Source organism: Bos grunniens, chromosome 7, assembly GCF_055505025.1.
Source record: "Bos grunniens cultivar Pamir isolate PY7600 chromosome 7, Bosgru_T2T1.0, whole genome shotgun sequence".
NCBI lineage: Eukaryota > Metazoa > Chordata > Mammalia > Artiodactyla > Bovidae > Bos > Bos grunniens.
Genome location: NC_141171.1, coordinates 68,369,787 through 68,387,663, shown reverse-complemented (window position 1 = coordinate 68,387,663; position 17,877 = coordinate 68,369,787). Strand labels below are relative to the sequence as shown.

Sequence of the window (17,877 nt, the reverse complement as noted above, 5' to 3'; positions counted from 1 at the left end):
ACATGAACAAGGTAATGACCCCTAGGACATGCTCTCTGCACACACACACACACACACACACAAATAATTTATGGAAGGGTACATTTCAAAGTGAATGACCCTCACTGTTCTGAGACCTGAAATAATTTCTCCATAGTTCCATGACAGTCCCAGATGCACCATATAGGGCCAAAAACTCCCCTACCCAACTTGTAGGAGGAGTTAGTGATGGAAGACTCAAAGAAAGACAAAGAAGGTGGTTTTCTCCCCTCCTCTATCCTCCTTTGATGATAAAAATGTAACTCACTGAGTACTTGGGGTAGCACAACACTCACCTGCTGGATCTGATGTCTCACAAGCATTCTATTCTAATAAATCTCTTCTTTATCACTTTGCCTCTGGCTAATCCTTTCTTGGCAGAGAAGGCAATGGCACCCCACGCCAGTACTCCTGCCTGGAAGATCCCATGGACCGAGGATCGTGGTAGGCTGCAGTCCATGGGGTTGCTGAGGGTCGGATACGACTGAGCGACTTCACTTTCACTTTTCACTTTCATGCATTGGAGAAGGAAATGGCAACCCACTCCAGTGTTCTTGCCTGGAGAATCCCAGGGATGGGGGAGCCTGGTGGGCTGCCGTCTATGTGGTCACACAGAGTCGGACACAGCTGAAGTGACTTAGCAGCAGCAGCAGCAATCCTTTCTTGGAGCCCCCAAAACATCACCTAACTCTTTTGATTCTGATACGATATGGTTGGAAGACACACTAACCACTTTGCTTTCTCTTTCCTTCAGGACAACAGCACCATGCATCCTTGGGTAGCCATCCTGGGCTTCCTACTCCTTCTGGCAGGTAAGTGAACAGGTGGGCTGTGCTTTGGAAGCCTGAGGATGGGGAGTGTAGGGGCTGTGTGAGTGATGAGGCAGAGTAGGTGTGCTAGGGCTTTGTCAGAAGGTAATGGGGTCAACAAATGAGCAAAGAACCAGGCTGAAGGCTAAAGCCAAAGAAAGTGCTTAAATGCTAAGAATTACAAAATCTGTGAGTGGGTTACAAGGCATGATGCTGTACAGTGTGGTTTATGCATTGCTTGTATTTAAACAACAACAACAAAATAAATGGAGGGGTGGGTAGGTAGATGGTTGTATATGCATGAACTGCTCATGTGTAGGTAGGAAACAGTAACAGCTGTTATCAGCGTGTAGAAGGGGATGAGAAGAAGAAATGGGTGTGAGTGGGGAAGGAAAGAGTCCTTTACTGTACCATTCTGTGCTTTTTGATTCCTTCAACTGTGGGCAACTATTTCTGTTAAAAAGAAAATATTTTAATTTCCCTGCTTTTCCAGTTGTTAAGACTTTGTGTTTCCAATTCAGGGTTCCATCCCTGAATGGGTAACTAAGGTCCCACAGACCATGCCGTGTGGCCAAAATTTTTTTTTAATAAATAAAATATTTTAATTAAAAATATTCTATGAGACGGGGAAATTTAGGAATATGCATATCCTAAATTTTAAAACAATCTCTAGAATTGGGAATCTGAAGAAAAGTATGTTTTAAAATTATACTTCTAGAACAAATTTTTATAGTGATACTGTATTACCTTTGTAATCCAAAAATGATACTAAGCAAAATTAAATATTACCAGAATTCCAATGAAAAAACTAGACTCTTATTTTATGTATTAATGAGTGTTTTATTCCCAGAGCATTTCCCAGACTTACAGCCCAGCCGCATGATTAGTCACTGAGTCTCAGATTCTTTTACAGACCACTCGGACTGCATTTGACAATGTAGGGATTTTTAAGTCGCTGACTCAGGAGAGAGGTGTTTTTGTTTGTTTGTTTTTTAAGAGGCAACATTTAGTATTTGACTGAATATTCTCCAATTTTTTGGTTTCACCTAGGTAAGTGAACTGTGCTCCATTGTTCATTGCTCAAGAAGGGATCCTAGCTTGAATTTATCTGGTTGATCCTTAAGCCCATGATAAGCCTCAGTTTCTCCTGAATGTATTATAAACTCATTTTCCTAAGAACTGATTTCTAAACAGCTTACAAGGCTTTGGCCTTCTAACCAATGATGCTTTAAGTAAAACTTTAACTCTGCTTTTTTTTAAAAATTTAATTAAGAGCAGGGTTATGAGGTGATTTAATTTGAAAGAGGTATTTAAAAACTTGAAGTAAAGACTTAAAATCAAAACTAAAAATGCAAAAGAGTTTTTAAAAGAGATTTCAACTGAAACAGTGACAATCAGGGGAGAAGAAAAGCTACATGTATGTATTACCTATTTAATAAGCAGATACATGTCAAGAATAGAAAGAAATACACACATATTCATGTATTACTGTAATACCATTTATTTCAAACCTTTTGGAGAGAAATTTGGTCTTATTACCAAGAGATTGAACATATTTCTGCCCTTTATAATGAAACTTCCTCTCAGAAATCTATCCTATTAGGAAGTAATTCTGAATACGGGAAAACATTTATATGATGTTTCATCTAGAAATATATCTAGTAAATGATAATGCTGCTAAAGAATATGTGAATGTAAAAAAATGCTCATACTAAGTTTTAAAAACTCAAGATGTTAGTCAGATGATTTCAAACCAAATAAGCTATATAAAGAAAAAAATGAAAGTAAAGTTAAAATATTGAGACCTCATGCTCTGGTTTCCCTTTATTTACAGATGGTGTAACATCTTACCGAGAAGTGATTGGAGTGGTGGGCCAGTCAGTCACGCTACCCTGCTTCTATGAAGGAAAAGTCACATCCACGTGCTGGGGCCAAGGAAAATGTTCTTGGATAGACTGCAGAAATACCATTATTAGTACTGATGGATACAAAATCACTAAACAGAAGAATGAACGTTATAAGCTCAAGGGAGATATTGGTAAAAGGGATGTTTCTTTGACCATAGAGAATGCAGTCCCTTCTGACAGTGGCTTGTATTGTTGCCATATTCAGAAATGGCTTTTCAATGATAAACAAAGCATCATAAAGTTGACTATAAAGCCAGGTGAGCTTGTCTTCCTACTTACTTTGATCACTTGCTGTGAGTTTCCCTAGATAAAGAGGTTTCTATTTGATATTAACCTCTTTTTCCTTGATTAGGGAAGAAGAGGCTCCTATAATCTTGTTTTCTAATAACTCTTCATAGGATAACTTGTATTTGTGTAGAATGAAGTGTTAACATTAACCTTGATTTAAGACCATAGGCTAGAGGAACTTCCCAGTCAGCAAAATATGACTTCTAAGGCATGCTTTAGGAGTGCTAATTGATTAATGAAAAAGCATTCACTGTTCCACACTGAGATATAGTGAACATTTTTATGGAGCTGAATTTATTCCAATTAAAAAACTTCCCTTTCCTCTGAGATTATTTCTTAGAAGAATTTTTAAATGTCCTTTCCTAACATTTTAGGAGTTATTGAGAATTTCACACGTATAAAATAGGTAATATAACGTCTGGTCAAGTATTTGTATGATTTGGCTTTCAGTTCAGTTCAGTTCAGTCGCTCAGTCGTGTCCGACTCTTTGCGACCCCAGGAATCGCAGCACGCCAGACCTCCCTGTCCATCACCAACTCCCGGACTTCACCCAAACTCATAAGCATCGAGTCGGTGATGCCATCCAGCCATCTCATCCTCAGTCGTCCCCTTCTCCTCCTGCCCCCAATCCCTCCCAGCATCAGGGTCTTTTCCAATGAGTCAACTCTTCTCATCAGGTGGCCAAAGTATTGGAGTTTCAGCCTCAGCATCAGTCCTTCCAATGAACACCCAGGACTGGTCTCCTTTAGGATGGACTGGCTGGATCTCCTTGCAGTCCAAGGGACTTGCAAGAGTCTTCTCCAGCACCACAGTTCAAAAGCATCAATTCTTCAGCGCTCAGCTTTCTTCACCGTCCAACTCTCACATCCATACATGACCACTGGAAAAACCATAGACTTGATTAGATGGACGTTTCTTGGCAAAGTAATATCTCTGCTTTTTATTTTGGCTTTAACAGGGGTCAATTCAATCTTGTTGCATATACATTATATGAACATTTATACTATATAGTTTTATCCCCGCCTTCTGACATGTCTTGGATTTTTTGAAGCACATTTCACACCATATCACTAAATTAGTCAGTTCAGTAGCTCAGTCGTGTCCAACTCTTTGCGACCCTGTGAACCGCAGCACACCAGGCCTCCCTGTCCATCACCAACTCCCGGAGTTCACCCAAACCCATGTCTATTGAGTTGGTGATGCCATCCAACCATCTCATCCTGTGTTGTCCCCTTCTCCTCCTGCCCTCAATCTTTCCGGGCATCAAGGTCTTTTCCAATGAGTCAGCTCTTCGCATCAGGTGGCCAAAGTATTGGAGTTTCAACTTCAACATCAGTCCTTCCAATGAACATGCAGGACTGATCTCCTTTAGGATGGACTGGTGGGATCTCCTTGCAGTCCAAGGGACTCTCAAGCGTCTTCTCCAACACCGTAGTTCAAAAACATCAATTCTTCAGTGCTCAGCTTTCTTTATAGTCCAACATACACATCCATATATGACTACTGGAAAAATTAAAATGGGCTTATGGCAGTATGAAAACATTTATATCTCCATAAATGTTCACTGGTAGCTTTTAAGAATTTTGTGAAATAAAAAAAATCAGGGAAGTTTACATTTTTCCGTCTTGATGTAGACATCCTACTTATTCTTACCTCTTAATGAAAGGACAAGATTCTTCAGGATTTCCTGGTTTCTGGTCTTCTTTCCTAATGAATGTTTTCCCATGACACAGAACCCAATACCCAGGCCTACATAAGTTATGTCTCTTTTATGCTTTAAATGAACTTGATATTGCTGTCTCCCAACTTTGTACTTTGTATCCTTGATGAAATCAAGTGAAATAAGGTCAATTCGGATGCAGAAAATGCTGGCTATAAGGAAACTGCCTCTAAGAGTCAATTAATGGAAGCCAAGAGAGATTGGCCATAGAGACATGTGGAAAAGAGACAACTTGTAAAGAGATCATTTTGGAGTTGTGATATTACATAATTGGTCTAGCTGAATATACTTTTAAATGACATTGAAGGAAATTAGGGAAATTTTGTAGTGCTCAGAAATCTTTAATACATGAATATTTACAAATTCACTGCCCTGTCCAGAGGGAAACCAGTCCATAACTGAGCCAAAGTGACTCTCTGCCTCCAGTCCAATTCTTTGCTTAAGTTATCTTACACTTTTGACAGGATGAACTTACTTTTCAACCTTCTGTTAAGGCTCATCCTCAGCATCTTCTTCTACCCTTAGCTTCCTAGCTTCCTAGAGTCGGACACGACTGAGCGACTGAACTGAACTGAACTGAAAGCCAAATCATACAAATACTTGACCAGACGTTATATTACCTATTTTATATGTGTGAAATTCTCAATAACTCCTAAAATGTTAGGAAAGTACATTTCAAAATGGTCTTGGCCAAGTGTACCTCCAGGACCATATCAGATTATAAAACAGGCTCAACAGTAGTTTTATAAAGTTTTATTGAAACACAGCCTCAGCTATTCTATATATGTATATATATATGTGTGTGTGTGTGTGTATATATATATGCACACACATATATGTGCCTCAGTTTATGTATTGTCTATGGCTGTTTTCACACTGAGAGTTTTGAGTAATTATCACTGAGATCCAGGACCCCCAAAGGCTAAAATATTTACTAATACCTTGTACATAAATACTTGTTGAAAAAAATTTTTTTTCTTCTTAAAGGCAAAATTGGCTAGTTTCCAAATTAAGCTGACTTGAATTCCACAAATGAGTGTTCACAGCAGTTGTCTCGTATTAAAGAGACTTGATGTTCTAATTTACATTTTGTAGAGTTGAAAACTGAGAATACTGCTTGTGGGCAAAATAGATGTCCCTTGAGGAAAAAACTCCCCATTCTTGAGTCTACCCTCTAACTTTGGCTCTTGTGCCAGGCACTGTGTTTGGGCTCACTTCTAATTTCAGTTCTTCCTCTGGGTATCTCTGAGGACTTCAATAAGTGGTTTGGAATCCCACAGGATTTCTGATTCTGGAAAGCGCCAAAGTTATTACCTGTGGTTATTATCTCTCATGTAGAAAGGAACCTTAAAACATCTAGTCCACCTTCTAACCAAGTGCATAATGCATTTGTGTTAACTACCGTATGCTCTCGGTGTGAATTAATCTGCATTTGGGATGCAGGTCTTTTGGAAGGGTACTCATAAGGCTGACTGACTGAATGGCATTTCTTTGGTAAATAGTCTGTTTCTTAGCTAGTTAGTTAGATCAGTCGCTCAGTCGTGTCCAACTCTTTGCGACCCTATGAATCGCAGCATGCCAGGCCTCCCTGTCCATCACCAACTCCAGGAGTTCACTCAGACTCATGCCCATCGAGTCGGTGATGCCATCCAACCATCTCATCCTCTGTCGTCCGCTTTCCCTCCTGTCTCCAATCCCTTCCAGCATCAGAGTCTTTTCCAATGAGTCAACTCTTCACATGAGGTGGCCAAAGTACTGGACTTTCAGTGTTAGCATCATTCCTTCCAAAGAACACCCAGGATTGATCTCCTTCAGAATGGACTGGTTGGATATCCTTGCAGTCCAAGGGATTCTCAAGAGTCTTCTCCAGCACCACAGTTCAAAAGCATCCATTTTTCAGCGCTCAGTCTGTTTCTTAGGAGCTACTATCTAGGTCCTAGTCATACACCACTGAAAAGACAAATGCAGCTTCAGGATCTAGACACCTTCCCCTTACTCACAGATGTATATTTAGATACATAAGTATAATATACATGACTAGTTTTTATAAATTGTATGTCCATACCTCCCCAAATTTTGTCCTTTCAATGCAGCTGTTTTCTTGTTGTGACCATGTCTTCACTCACTCCTCAGTCAGAGATTCTAGTTGACCAATGATGTGAAGTCCGGGTTCATGGGAGATAAGTGTTCATTTCTGCCTGAGGACAGTTTCCTTGGTTGTATTGATTCACAGGCTCTTCTTTCCTGCAGTATGATGAACCCTTGTTTTCATGTTGATTTCTAGCTCCACCTATGACAACAGTGAGCTCCAATATCACTTCTGAAAGCACAAGCACCAGTACTACCAATATTCCAAGGACAACCTACACCACTCCTCCACCAATGAACACCACCATTCCAGAAGGGAACAGCACCACCACAGCAGTCACGGATACTCATCTGACAACGGGGGCCTCTACCTCTGCTCTTCCAAAGCCAACACCCACAGACGACGTCAAGCCAGGTAAACAGTTGTGCTTCTGAGCCCAGAAGCCCTTAAAGGATTGGATATAGACCATCGTGGGCACAGTGTTAAGGCTGAGGTATAGTTTAGGGTAAGGATTCTTCACAGGCTTCCATATCTGACTTTAGACTTTGTGAACTCCTATCCCTGATAGCTCAGTTGGTAAAGAATCTGCCTGCAATGCAGGAGACCCTGGTTCGATTCCTTGGTTGGGAAGATCTGATGAAGAAGGGCTAGGCTTGCCACTCCAGTTTTCTTGGGCTTCCCTTATGGGTCAGCTGTGAAGAATCCGCCTGCATTGCAGGAGACCTGGGTTCGATCTCTGGTTTGGGAAGATGCCCTGGAGAAGGGAAAGGCTACCCACCCCACTATTCTGGCCTGGAGAATTCCATGAACTGTATAGTCCATAGGGTCACTAAGAGTCAGACACGACTCAGCGACTCTCACTTTCAGTATACCTTGTTACATTCACCTTTTGGAAGTACAAGCATATCAGAATGAAGGGGACTTGTGACTCTTTATCTCATTCTCAAAGGAATTCATTAATACAAAACAAGTCAGACCACTGATCTTGGACATCTAAGGAAAGGCAGACTTGGCTGAGTTGACATGTTGTTATGAAGGAAAAGTAGAAATGCCAAAACAAGGTCAGGTAAATGAGAATCTGTCCTTACGATGAGCTGTGAATAGAGATCACTTAATCCATTCTGAGGCCCAATTCAACACTTGGGGAGAAAGTTTCAGTGAAGATAATATTTATTCTGTTTCCTGAGTCAGGAACCAACCTAACCACTTCTGAAGTATTAATCCACTGAATTCTTATGATAACCCTATGCACCGTAGGTGTGACTCAGGCCTACTTTATATTTGTGAAGACTGAGACACAGTGTCTAAGTTCATCATTGGGAATCACATGAATAGAAAAAGGTTGAGTCTAGATTGTCCCATTAATTTGAATTTGAGGCCTCTCTGCATTCTATCCTGATCATAGAGCATGTATTTGGATGAGTTTGGCCTGATCTGACATCTTCACTGGAAGCCCCTTTATACAATTGCCCTGTCTTTCCAGGGTGTCAAGGACTTACACAGTTTTGCTTCTAGCACTCTTTAATATATTTATGTAGCAGGAACTGTACTCATACTGTAATAAAGTAAACATCAGATTTAAGGACTGAAGAGATTTAAAATGCACACGTTTGTTTTTTCAATTCAGGGTCCAGAGTTTATACTTGAGATTTCTGTTAGATGAAAGTTTAGGTTTAATACAAATGGAGAATAATTTGACTTACGGGTGGGGAAATAGCTTGCTATTCAGAGGACCCATTTATGACCAAATTTTCTATCTTTTGGATTAAAAAGATAGCTTTTACCTTTAGAGATTCCCAAAGCCTCCCCAACTCTTTGACACTTTGAAGTGACTCTGGAATCTGAGAGCTAACAGAAATATCACAACCTCTTAGCCAAAAACGTCTGATGGAACACATTGATTTCAATTCACTCACATTGAACCGTGTGTGTATTCGACTAGGAAGGATCTGAAGGACTGGACTTTGATCTGAGTTTGGAAGAGAGGACTTTAGGTTAAAACTGTGAATTTAGAGTCATGGAAGTTTATTAAAAAAAAAAAAAAGTTTTCTTCCAGGCAGCAAACGCATTAGAGCATCTGTTGACTTTCTCAATATTGATTTACTTCTTAATAGTTTGTGTCTGCTGAGGTGCATGGATTAGTGCTCCTGGTTTGGGGAACACGTGTAAGTTATGGCCCTTGTTTAAAGCAGAGGTTCAGAAAGAAAGTCTTGGTGTATTTGTCCATAGGACCTCTGTGTGAATAGAACTCACTGAGTATTACATGTATCCTGATAATATCCCTCAAAGTCTGAGATTACAGTTGAGCTTTACAGGGTAGAAAGGAGGAGAACACGGAAGAAGACCCACTGCAGGGGTATTTGTCCTTACATCCATTTCCTCTCTATGCTCTGTGACCCTGTCCATGCTGGTCACCTAAAATACTCCTGCACTGATTGGGTGTAAAATCACACGAGCCCACCTGCTCCTTCCCCCCACTGTGTCCACAAATCTCTTCTCTATGTCTGTGTTTCTATTGCTGGCCTACAAATAGGTTCATCAGAGCCATTTTTCTACATTATCTTCTGATTAAAAAGAAATGTATTTTTTTAAATAAATAAACAAAAATTAAGTCATAGGAGCAGTGGAGAAAAGAAAGATGCCCACAAAGACCCAAACTAGAGAAAGAAGTTAAGCAAAAAAGGTCTTTTGCAGATTTAAGTTGAATACTCTGATCACCTGACTTTCTTCTTGCCCTGTTTTAGTTCCTAAAGTGAGCCACATCCTGTTGTAGATTTGAGCATTGGGGGAAGCAAAACAAACAAAAGAGAAAACCAAAATGCTACTACCAGAAGCAGAGACTAAACAAAGCAATGAAAAATTCCACAAAAAACAAAGACTCCTAAGAACAAGAGTTAAAGGTGATTTTGAAATATGAAGTCCATGGTGAACTAGTGAATAGAAGACCAATTAGAAGCCATAAGGAAAGTCCAGGTGCTGGGAGCCGGCAAGAGGCAGTCCACTCATGGCAAAGGTCATGAGGAAGGAGGCTTGGCATACAAAAAGGCGGGATTGAGCCTCAGGAGTGCCCCTGGATATTCTCGAGCATCTACCCCCAAAAAACCAGAGTCTGCCTACTTAACTGCTTTGTGCTCTCACCTCTGACTTTACTGGGGGCTGTCCCCCACCACCATCTCACTCTCTCTGACAAAAAGTTAACTTACAGCTCCAATTAATAAAGTTCCTAGGCATTGGGAGTGTTTAAATACAAACCCCTCAGATAGCTCTCTAACTCGCCTGACAAGTTTACCCAGACTCCTACAGCTATGCATACGATTGTTTACAGTCTCCCAGCCTTGAGAGGCACCAGAAGCTTAAGATATTCAAATAGCTTAGAGCCTCTCAGAGAGTTAGAAACTGTCAGAATAAAACTAGTAAAAGATTTCGTTGATGAGCCAATGCTTGCTGCCAAGTTTCCACATCCCCTGTATTGTATCCTTGAATGTGTAGTAATTAATATACTTGGTATGTAGAAAAAATAAGTAGTGGCCTTGGTGTTAGCAACTTTAGACCCTTAAGGTAATAAATTCTTTCCTTTGTTGTAAACCCACTGCACCTCTGCCCTATAGGAATGCAACTTTTCTAACACCTTCAGAGGATGGCGCCAAACCTTAAAATAATTACTCTTAGAGAAAATAAGTCTTACGGTTGACAAATCTTTGTCAAGAGTCATAAAATGTTAATAGGCCTTCTGGCTAGAAGATGATGTAAATCACCTAAACCATTTGTATACGATAAATTTGCAGGAAAGAAACCCTGGTTTTTGATAAGGATCAAAGACTGCTGACTTTGCATGATTTCACATCCCCTATTAACCTCTATGTGTAACTTAGGGTATAAAAGCCCCTGTTGAAAATAAAGCTATGGGCCTTGCTCATCAAAGCTTGGTCTCCCCATGTCATTCTTTCTTTTCACATTCCGGCTGAGTCTCCATCTGGAGCGTGGAGGTCCTCTGCGACTATTTATTTGCCTGGGCTTCTAAGACCCACTCGAGAAGGTGTCTAAGGTGGGGCACCTTCCGCTATTTGAGAGGGCACCTGCGACCTCCGTGGTCAGAGCTAACCTGGTGTCACAGGTTATATTGATTTTCCGCGTAAACCAAGCTACTCAGCCTCTTTTCTCCACTGAATTTTCCTACTGAGCTATCCTCATGCTATTACTCTTTATATCTCTAATTAATATTTAAATAAATCGCCAACGCCGTCTCTCCTTTGAATACCCTGGATCAGCCAGGGCTGGACCTCGGCATCCAGGTTTGGGAACTCTTGTTCAGGCAGCACCACTAACTTTCCTGGAAATTCTACGGTGCTCTCAGAGGAAGGGATATAAGAATCTTATTAAGAGACAAATGGTCAACTCTGCAGATCAGATGAGATGTCTGATAGAAAATAAAGGAGAGATTTCAAGGAAGGAAAAAGGAAACATAGCCCTGAGAAATCCCAGTGAAGTTTTTTGGTGAGAAATGAAAGATGAGTTAAATAACACAGGATATCAGTGCTATGAACGGAGTGACTGGAGCACAACTGCAGAAGGAACCAGGGTGCCAGGAACATTGGTTTGTGACTCTTTACCAAGACTCAGACTTTGGACAGTACTTTGCCTTAATGTAACCTCAAGAACTTGGATATTCTCAGTTTATTTTCTGTGCTGGTTAATATGTGCATCTCTCTGGAAAGATGTGTAGATGGATAATTAGGAACTTGAATAAGGTCAGGAAATCCAGATTGGGGTTCTTGTGAAGGGAGTGTATTAGTGCCAGCTCCAAGGCCCTGCTCCACAAACATGAAATAGCACTGGTATGAACCCAAGTTTAACTGGGTGTCCTTCTTAACATGCATGGTTGTAGGCTTTAGGGGACTTCTCACAGTATAAAAAGGGAAATAATTCTGTCTATTGTTAAGCTCTCCACATCATCATTTAGAGCAGATTTATTAATAATAATAAAAGATCTATATGGCAGGGTAATGCATCATGGCCATCCTTGAATTTTTCTCTAAGAAAGTGTCAAAGAGTAATTCCTGATTTTTGTTTTGTTATTTTTGTTGGCAGTGGAAATTTTCCTATGCAAATTACACATGAATCTTCCTTTCTTGTCCCTCATTATGCCCCAAACTTTTCTTGTTCCAAACATTATGAGCTAAAAGGAAATATTTGTGAAATTAATGTTTCTTTGAGCACAGAGAGTGCAGTTCCTCTTGACAGTGGCTTGCATTGCTGCCGTTTTGAGAAGAAAGGGTAGTTCAATGACATAAAAAACATCCTAGAGTTGTGTATTAAGACACGTGAGCTTGTATTTCTACTTACTTTGATCACTTGCTGGGAGCTTCCATGGTTTTTTGTTTGATATAACTTCTTCATTCATTAATAAGGAAAGAAGAGGTTTCTATAATCTTGTTTTCTAATCACTCGGGATAAAATAACTTTATCTACACAAATAACTGTATTTGTGTAGAATGAGGTGTTAACACTAAACTTGATTCAAGACCTTAAGCTAGAGGAACTTCCCAGCCAGAAAAGACTGCTATCTCCTAAAGCAGTCCTTCAGTAGTGCTAGCTGGTTCATGAAAAAGCATTCACTGTTCCACACTGAGATATAGTAAACATTTTTATGGAGCTGAATTTATTCCACTTGAAGAACTGTCCTTTTCTCTGAGATTATTTCTTAATAGAAATTTTAAATATCCTTTCCTAACATTTTAGGACTTACAGAGAATTTCACATGTATAAAATAGGCAATATAATGTCTGGTCAAGTATTTGTATACTTTGGCTTTAACAGGGGCCAGTTCAGTCTTGTTGCAAATACACTGTATGGGCCTTTATACTATATAGTTTCACCTCTTCCTTCTGCCTTGTCTTGGATTTTTTGAAGCACATTTCACACCATATCACTAAATTACTTCTTTAAAAATTAAAACGGGCTTATTGCAATATGAAAACACTTGCATATCAATAAATGTTCACTGGTACTTTTTAAGAATACTGTGAAATAAAAAAATCAGGGAAGTTTACATTTTTCTATCTTGATGTAGACATCCTACTTTTTCTTACCTCTTGATGAAAGGACAAGGTTCTTCAGGATTTCCTGGTTTCTGGTACTCTTTCCTAATGAATGTTCTCCCACAAAAGTCTTCTATTGAAAATAGAACACTGTACCCAGGACGTCATAAGTTATGTCTCTTTTTTGCTTTCAATGAATTTGATATTGCAGTCTTCCAACTTTGTACTCTGTGTCCTTGATGAAGGCAAGTAAAATAAGGTCAATTTGGATGCAGAAGACACTGACTCTAGGGAAACTGCCTCTAGGAGTCAATTAATGGAAGCCAAAGAGGCTGACCATAGAGACGTGGAAAAGAGACAGCTTGTGAAGAGATCATTTTGGAGTTGTGATATTATATGATTGGTCTAGCTGAATATATTTTTAAATGACATAGAAGGAAATTAGGGAAATTTTGTAGTGCTCAGAAATCTTTAATACATGAATATTTACAAATTCACTGCCCTGTCCAGAGGGAAACCAGTCCATAACTGAGCCAAAGTGACTTTCTGCCTCCAATCCAATTCTTTGCTTAAGTTTTCTTGCACTTTTGACAGGATGAACTTACTTTTCAACCTTCTGTTAAGGCTCTTCCTCAGCATCTTCTTCTACCCTTAGCTTCCTAGCTTCTTCCTCAGGAAATATTTACCACCAAGGAAGACAGTTAGTTAAAAAAGCCAAGTAGACTTCTTCCTTGTTATAGTCCTTTGGTCAGATTTTTTTTTGCTTGCTTCCTCTTTTTGTCTAGATTTGATTTCAAAAAGAATGGAGGGGATTTGGGTGTGCTTTTCATCAAAACCTCTGACTACACTTTTAGACTTGGGTAGGCACGACAGAGGATGAGATGGCTGGATGGCATCACTGACTCGATGGATGTGAGTCTGGGTGAACTCCGGGAATTGGTGATGGACAGGGAGGCCTGGCATGCTGTGATTCATGGGGTCACAAAGTGTCAGACACGACTGAGCGACTGAACTGAACTGAGGCAAATTGTAGCTCTAGGACCAGATCAGATTGTAAAACAGGCTCACCAAAAGTTTGATAAAGTTTTATTGAAACACAGACTCAGCTATTCACGTATATACTATTAATGGATATTTTCACACTGACAGATCAGAGCAGTTATCACTGAGATCACAGGACTCCCAAAGACTAAAATATTTACTAATACCCTGTACATAAATACTTGTTGAAAAAAATTTTTGTTCTTGAGGGCAAAATTGGCTAGTTTCCAAATTAAGCTGCTTGAATTCCTCAAATGAGTGTTCACGGCAGTTGTCTCGTATTAAAGAGACTTGATGTTCTAATTTACATTTTGTAGAGTTGAAAACTGAGAATACCACTTGTGGGCAAAATAGATGTCCCTTGAGGAAAAAAGTCCCCATTCTTGAGTCTACCCTATAACTTTGGCTCTTGTGCCAGGCACTGTGTTTGGGCTCACTTCTAATTTCAGTTCTTCCTCTGGGTATCTCTGAGGACTTCAATAAGTAGTTTGGAATCCCACAGGATTTCTGATTCTGGAAAGCGCCAAAGTTATTACCTGTGGTTATTATCTCTCATGTAGAAAGGAACCTTAAAACATCTAGTCCACCTTCTAACCAAGTGCATAATGCATGTGTTATCTAGCATATGCTCTTGGTGTGATTTAATCTGCATTTAGGATTCAGGTCTTTTGGAAGGGTACTCATAACGCTGACTGACTGAATGGCATTTCTTTGGTAAATAGTCTGTTTCTTAGGAGCTACTATTTAGGTCCTACCACTGAAAAGACAAATGCAGCTTCAGGATCTAGACATCTTCCCCTTACTCACAGATGTTTATTTAGATACATAAGCATAATATACATGACTAGTTTTTACAAATTGTTCAGCACAAATCCCAGGTATCATTGTTTTTATGTCCATACCTCCCCAAATTTTGTCCTTTCAATGCAGCTGTTTTCTTGTTGTGACCATGTCTTCACTCACTCCTCAGTCAGAGATTCTAGTTGACCAATGATGTGAAGTCCGGGTTCATGGGAGATAAGTGTTCATTTCTGCCTGAAGACAATTTCCTTGGTTGTATTGATTCACAGGCTCTTCTTTCCTGCAGTATGATGAACCCTTGCTTTCATGTTGATTTCTAGCTCCACCTATGACAACAGTGAGCCCCAATATCACTTCTGAAAGCACAAGCACCAGTACTACCAATATTCCAAGGACAACCTACACCACTCCTCCACCAATGAACACCACCATTCCAGAAGGGAACAGCACCACCACAGCAGTCACGGATACTCATCTGACAACGGGGGCCTCTACCTCTGCTCTTCCAAAGCCAACACCCACAGACGACGTCAAGCCAGGTAAACAGTTGTGCTTCTGAGCCCAGAAGCCCTTAAAGGATTGGATATAGACCATCCTGGGCACAGTGTTAAGGCTGAGGTATAGTCTAGAGTAAGGATTCTTAACAGGCTTCCATATCTGACTTTAGACTTTGTGAACTCCTATCCCTGATAGCTCAGTTGGTAAAGAATCTGCCTGCAATGCAGGAGACCCTGGTTCAATTCCTTGGTTGGGAAGATCTGATGGAGAAGGGCTAGGCTTGCCACTCCAGTTTTCTTGGGTTTGCCTTATGGGTCAGCTGTGAAGAATCCGCCTGCATTGCAGGAGACCTGGGTTCGATCTCTGGTTTGGGAAGATGCCCTGGAGAATGGACAGGCTACCCACCCCACTATTCTGGCCTGGAGAATTCCATGAACTGTATAGCCCATAGGGTCACAAGGAGTCAGTATGATTTAGCTACTCTCACTTTCAGTATACCTTGTTACATTCACCTTTTGGAAGTACAAGCATATCAGAATGAAGGGGACTTGTGACTCTTTATCTCATTCTCAAAGGAATTCATTAATACAAAACAAGTCAGAACACTGATCTTGGACATCTAAGGAAAGGCAGACTTGGCTGAGTTGACACGTTGTTATGAGGGAAAAGTACAAACAGCAAAACAAGGTCAGGTAAATGAGAATCTCTCCTTACAATGAGCTGTGAATAAAGATTACTTAATCCATTCTGAGGCCTAATCCAACACTTGAGGAGAAAATTTCAGTGAAGATAATATTTATTATGTTTCCTGAGTCAGGAACCAGCCTAACCACTTCTGAAGTATTAATCCACTGAATTCTTATGATAACCCTATGCACCGTAGGTGTGACTCGGGCCTACTTTATATTTGTGAAGACTGAGACACAGTGTCTAAGTTCATCATTGGGAATCACATGAATAGAAAAAGGTTGAGTCTAGATTGTCCCATTAATTTGAATTTGAGGCCTCTCTGCATTCTATCCTGATCATAGAGCATGTATTTGGATGAGTTTGGCCTGATCTGACATCTTCACTGGAAACCCCTTTATACAATTGCCCTGTCTTTCCAGGGTGTCAAGGACTTACACAGTTTTGCTTCTAGCACTCTTTAATATATTTATGTAGCAGCAAATGTACTCATACTGTAATAAAGTAAACATCAGATTTAAAGACTGAAGATATTTAAAATGCACACGTTTGTTTTTTCAATTCAGGGTCCAGAGTTTATACTTGAGATTTCTGTTAGACGAAAGTTTAGGTTTAATACAAATGGAGAATAATTTGACTTACGGGTGGGGAAATAGCTTGCTATTCAGAGGACCCGTTTATGATCAAATTTTCTATCTTTTGGATTAAAAAGATAGCTTTTACCTTTAGAGATTCCCAAAGCCTCCCCAACTCTTTGACACTTTGAAGTGACTCTGGAATCTGAGAACTAACAGAAATATCACAACCTCTTAGCCAAAAACGTCTGATGGAACACATTGATTTCAATTCACTCACATTGAACCATGTGTGTATTCGACTAGGAAGGATCTGAAGGACTGGACTTTGATCTGAGTTTGGAAGAGAGGACTTTAGGTTAAAACTGTGGATTTAGAGTCATGAAAGTTTATTAAAAAAAAAAAAAAAGTTTTCTTCCAGGCAGCAAACACATTAGAGCATCTGTTGACTTTCTCAATATTGATTTACTTCTTAATAGTTTGTGTCTGCTGAGGTGCATGGATTAGTGCTCCTGGTTTGGGGAACACGTGTAAGTTATGGCCCTTGTTTAAAGCAGAGGTTCAGAAAGAAAGTCTTGGTGTATTTGTCCATAGGACCTCTGTGTGAATAGAACTCACTGAGTATTACATGTATCCTGATAATTTCCCTCAAAGTCTGAGATTACAGTTGAGCTTTACAGGGTAGAAAGGAGGAGAACACGGAAGAAGACCCACTGCAGGGGTATTTGTCCTTACATCCATTCCCTCTCTGTGCTCTGCGACCCTGTCCATGCTGGTCACCTAAAATACTCCTGCACTGGTTGGATGTAAAATCATACGAGCCCACCTGCTCCTTCCCCCTGCTGTCTCCACAAATCTCTTCTCTATGTCTGTGTTTCTATTCAGTTCAGTTCAATTCAGTCGCTCAGTCGTGTCTGACTCTGCGACCCCATGAATCGCAGCACACCACACCTCCCTGTCCATCACCAACTCCCGGAGTTCACTGAGACTCACGTCCATCGAGTCAGTGATGCCATCCAGCCATCTCATCCTCTGTTGTCCCCTTCTCCTCCTGCCCCCAATCCCTCCCAGCATCACAGTCTTTTCCAATGAGTCAGCTCTTCGCATGAGGTGGCCAAAGTACTGGAGTTTCAGCTTTAGCACCATTCCTTCCAAAGAAATCCCAGGGCTGATCTCCTTCAGAATGGACTGGTTGGATGTCCTTGCAGTCCAAAGGACTCTCATGAGTCTTCTCCAACACCACAGTTCAAAAGCATCAATGCTTCGGCGCTCAGCCTTCTTCACAGTCCAACTCCCACATCCGTACATGCCCACTGGAAGAACCATTGCTGGCCTACAAATAGGTTCATCAGAGCCATTTTTCTACATTATCTTCTGATTAAAAAGAGATGTAGTTTTTAAATAAA

The 17,877-nt window shown here is 40.3% G+C and overlaps 1 protein-coding gene across 1 annotated transcript in view; it reads left to right on the top strand.

Annotated features, from left to right (window-relative positions):
* The first annotated feature begins 727 nt into the window (after positions 1-727).
* Positions 728-17,877, top strand: part of LOC147369761 (uncharacterized) — a 29,703-nt gene continuing 12,553 nt past the window's right edge. The window contains exons 1-4 of the mRNA XM_086412632.1: positions 728-830; positions 2,662-2,991; positions 7,027-7,245; positions 15,032-15,250. Of these exons, the coding sequence (XP_086268758.1) occupies positions 728-830; positions 2,662-2,991; positions 7,027-7,245; positions 15,032-15,250 (871 nt within the window). The remainder of the gene's footprint in view (positions 831-2,661; positions 2,992-7,026; positions 7,246-15,031; positions 15,251-17,877) is intronic.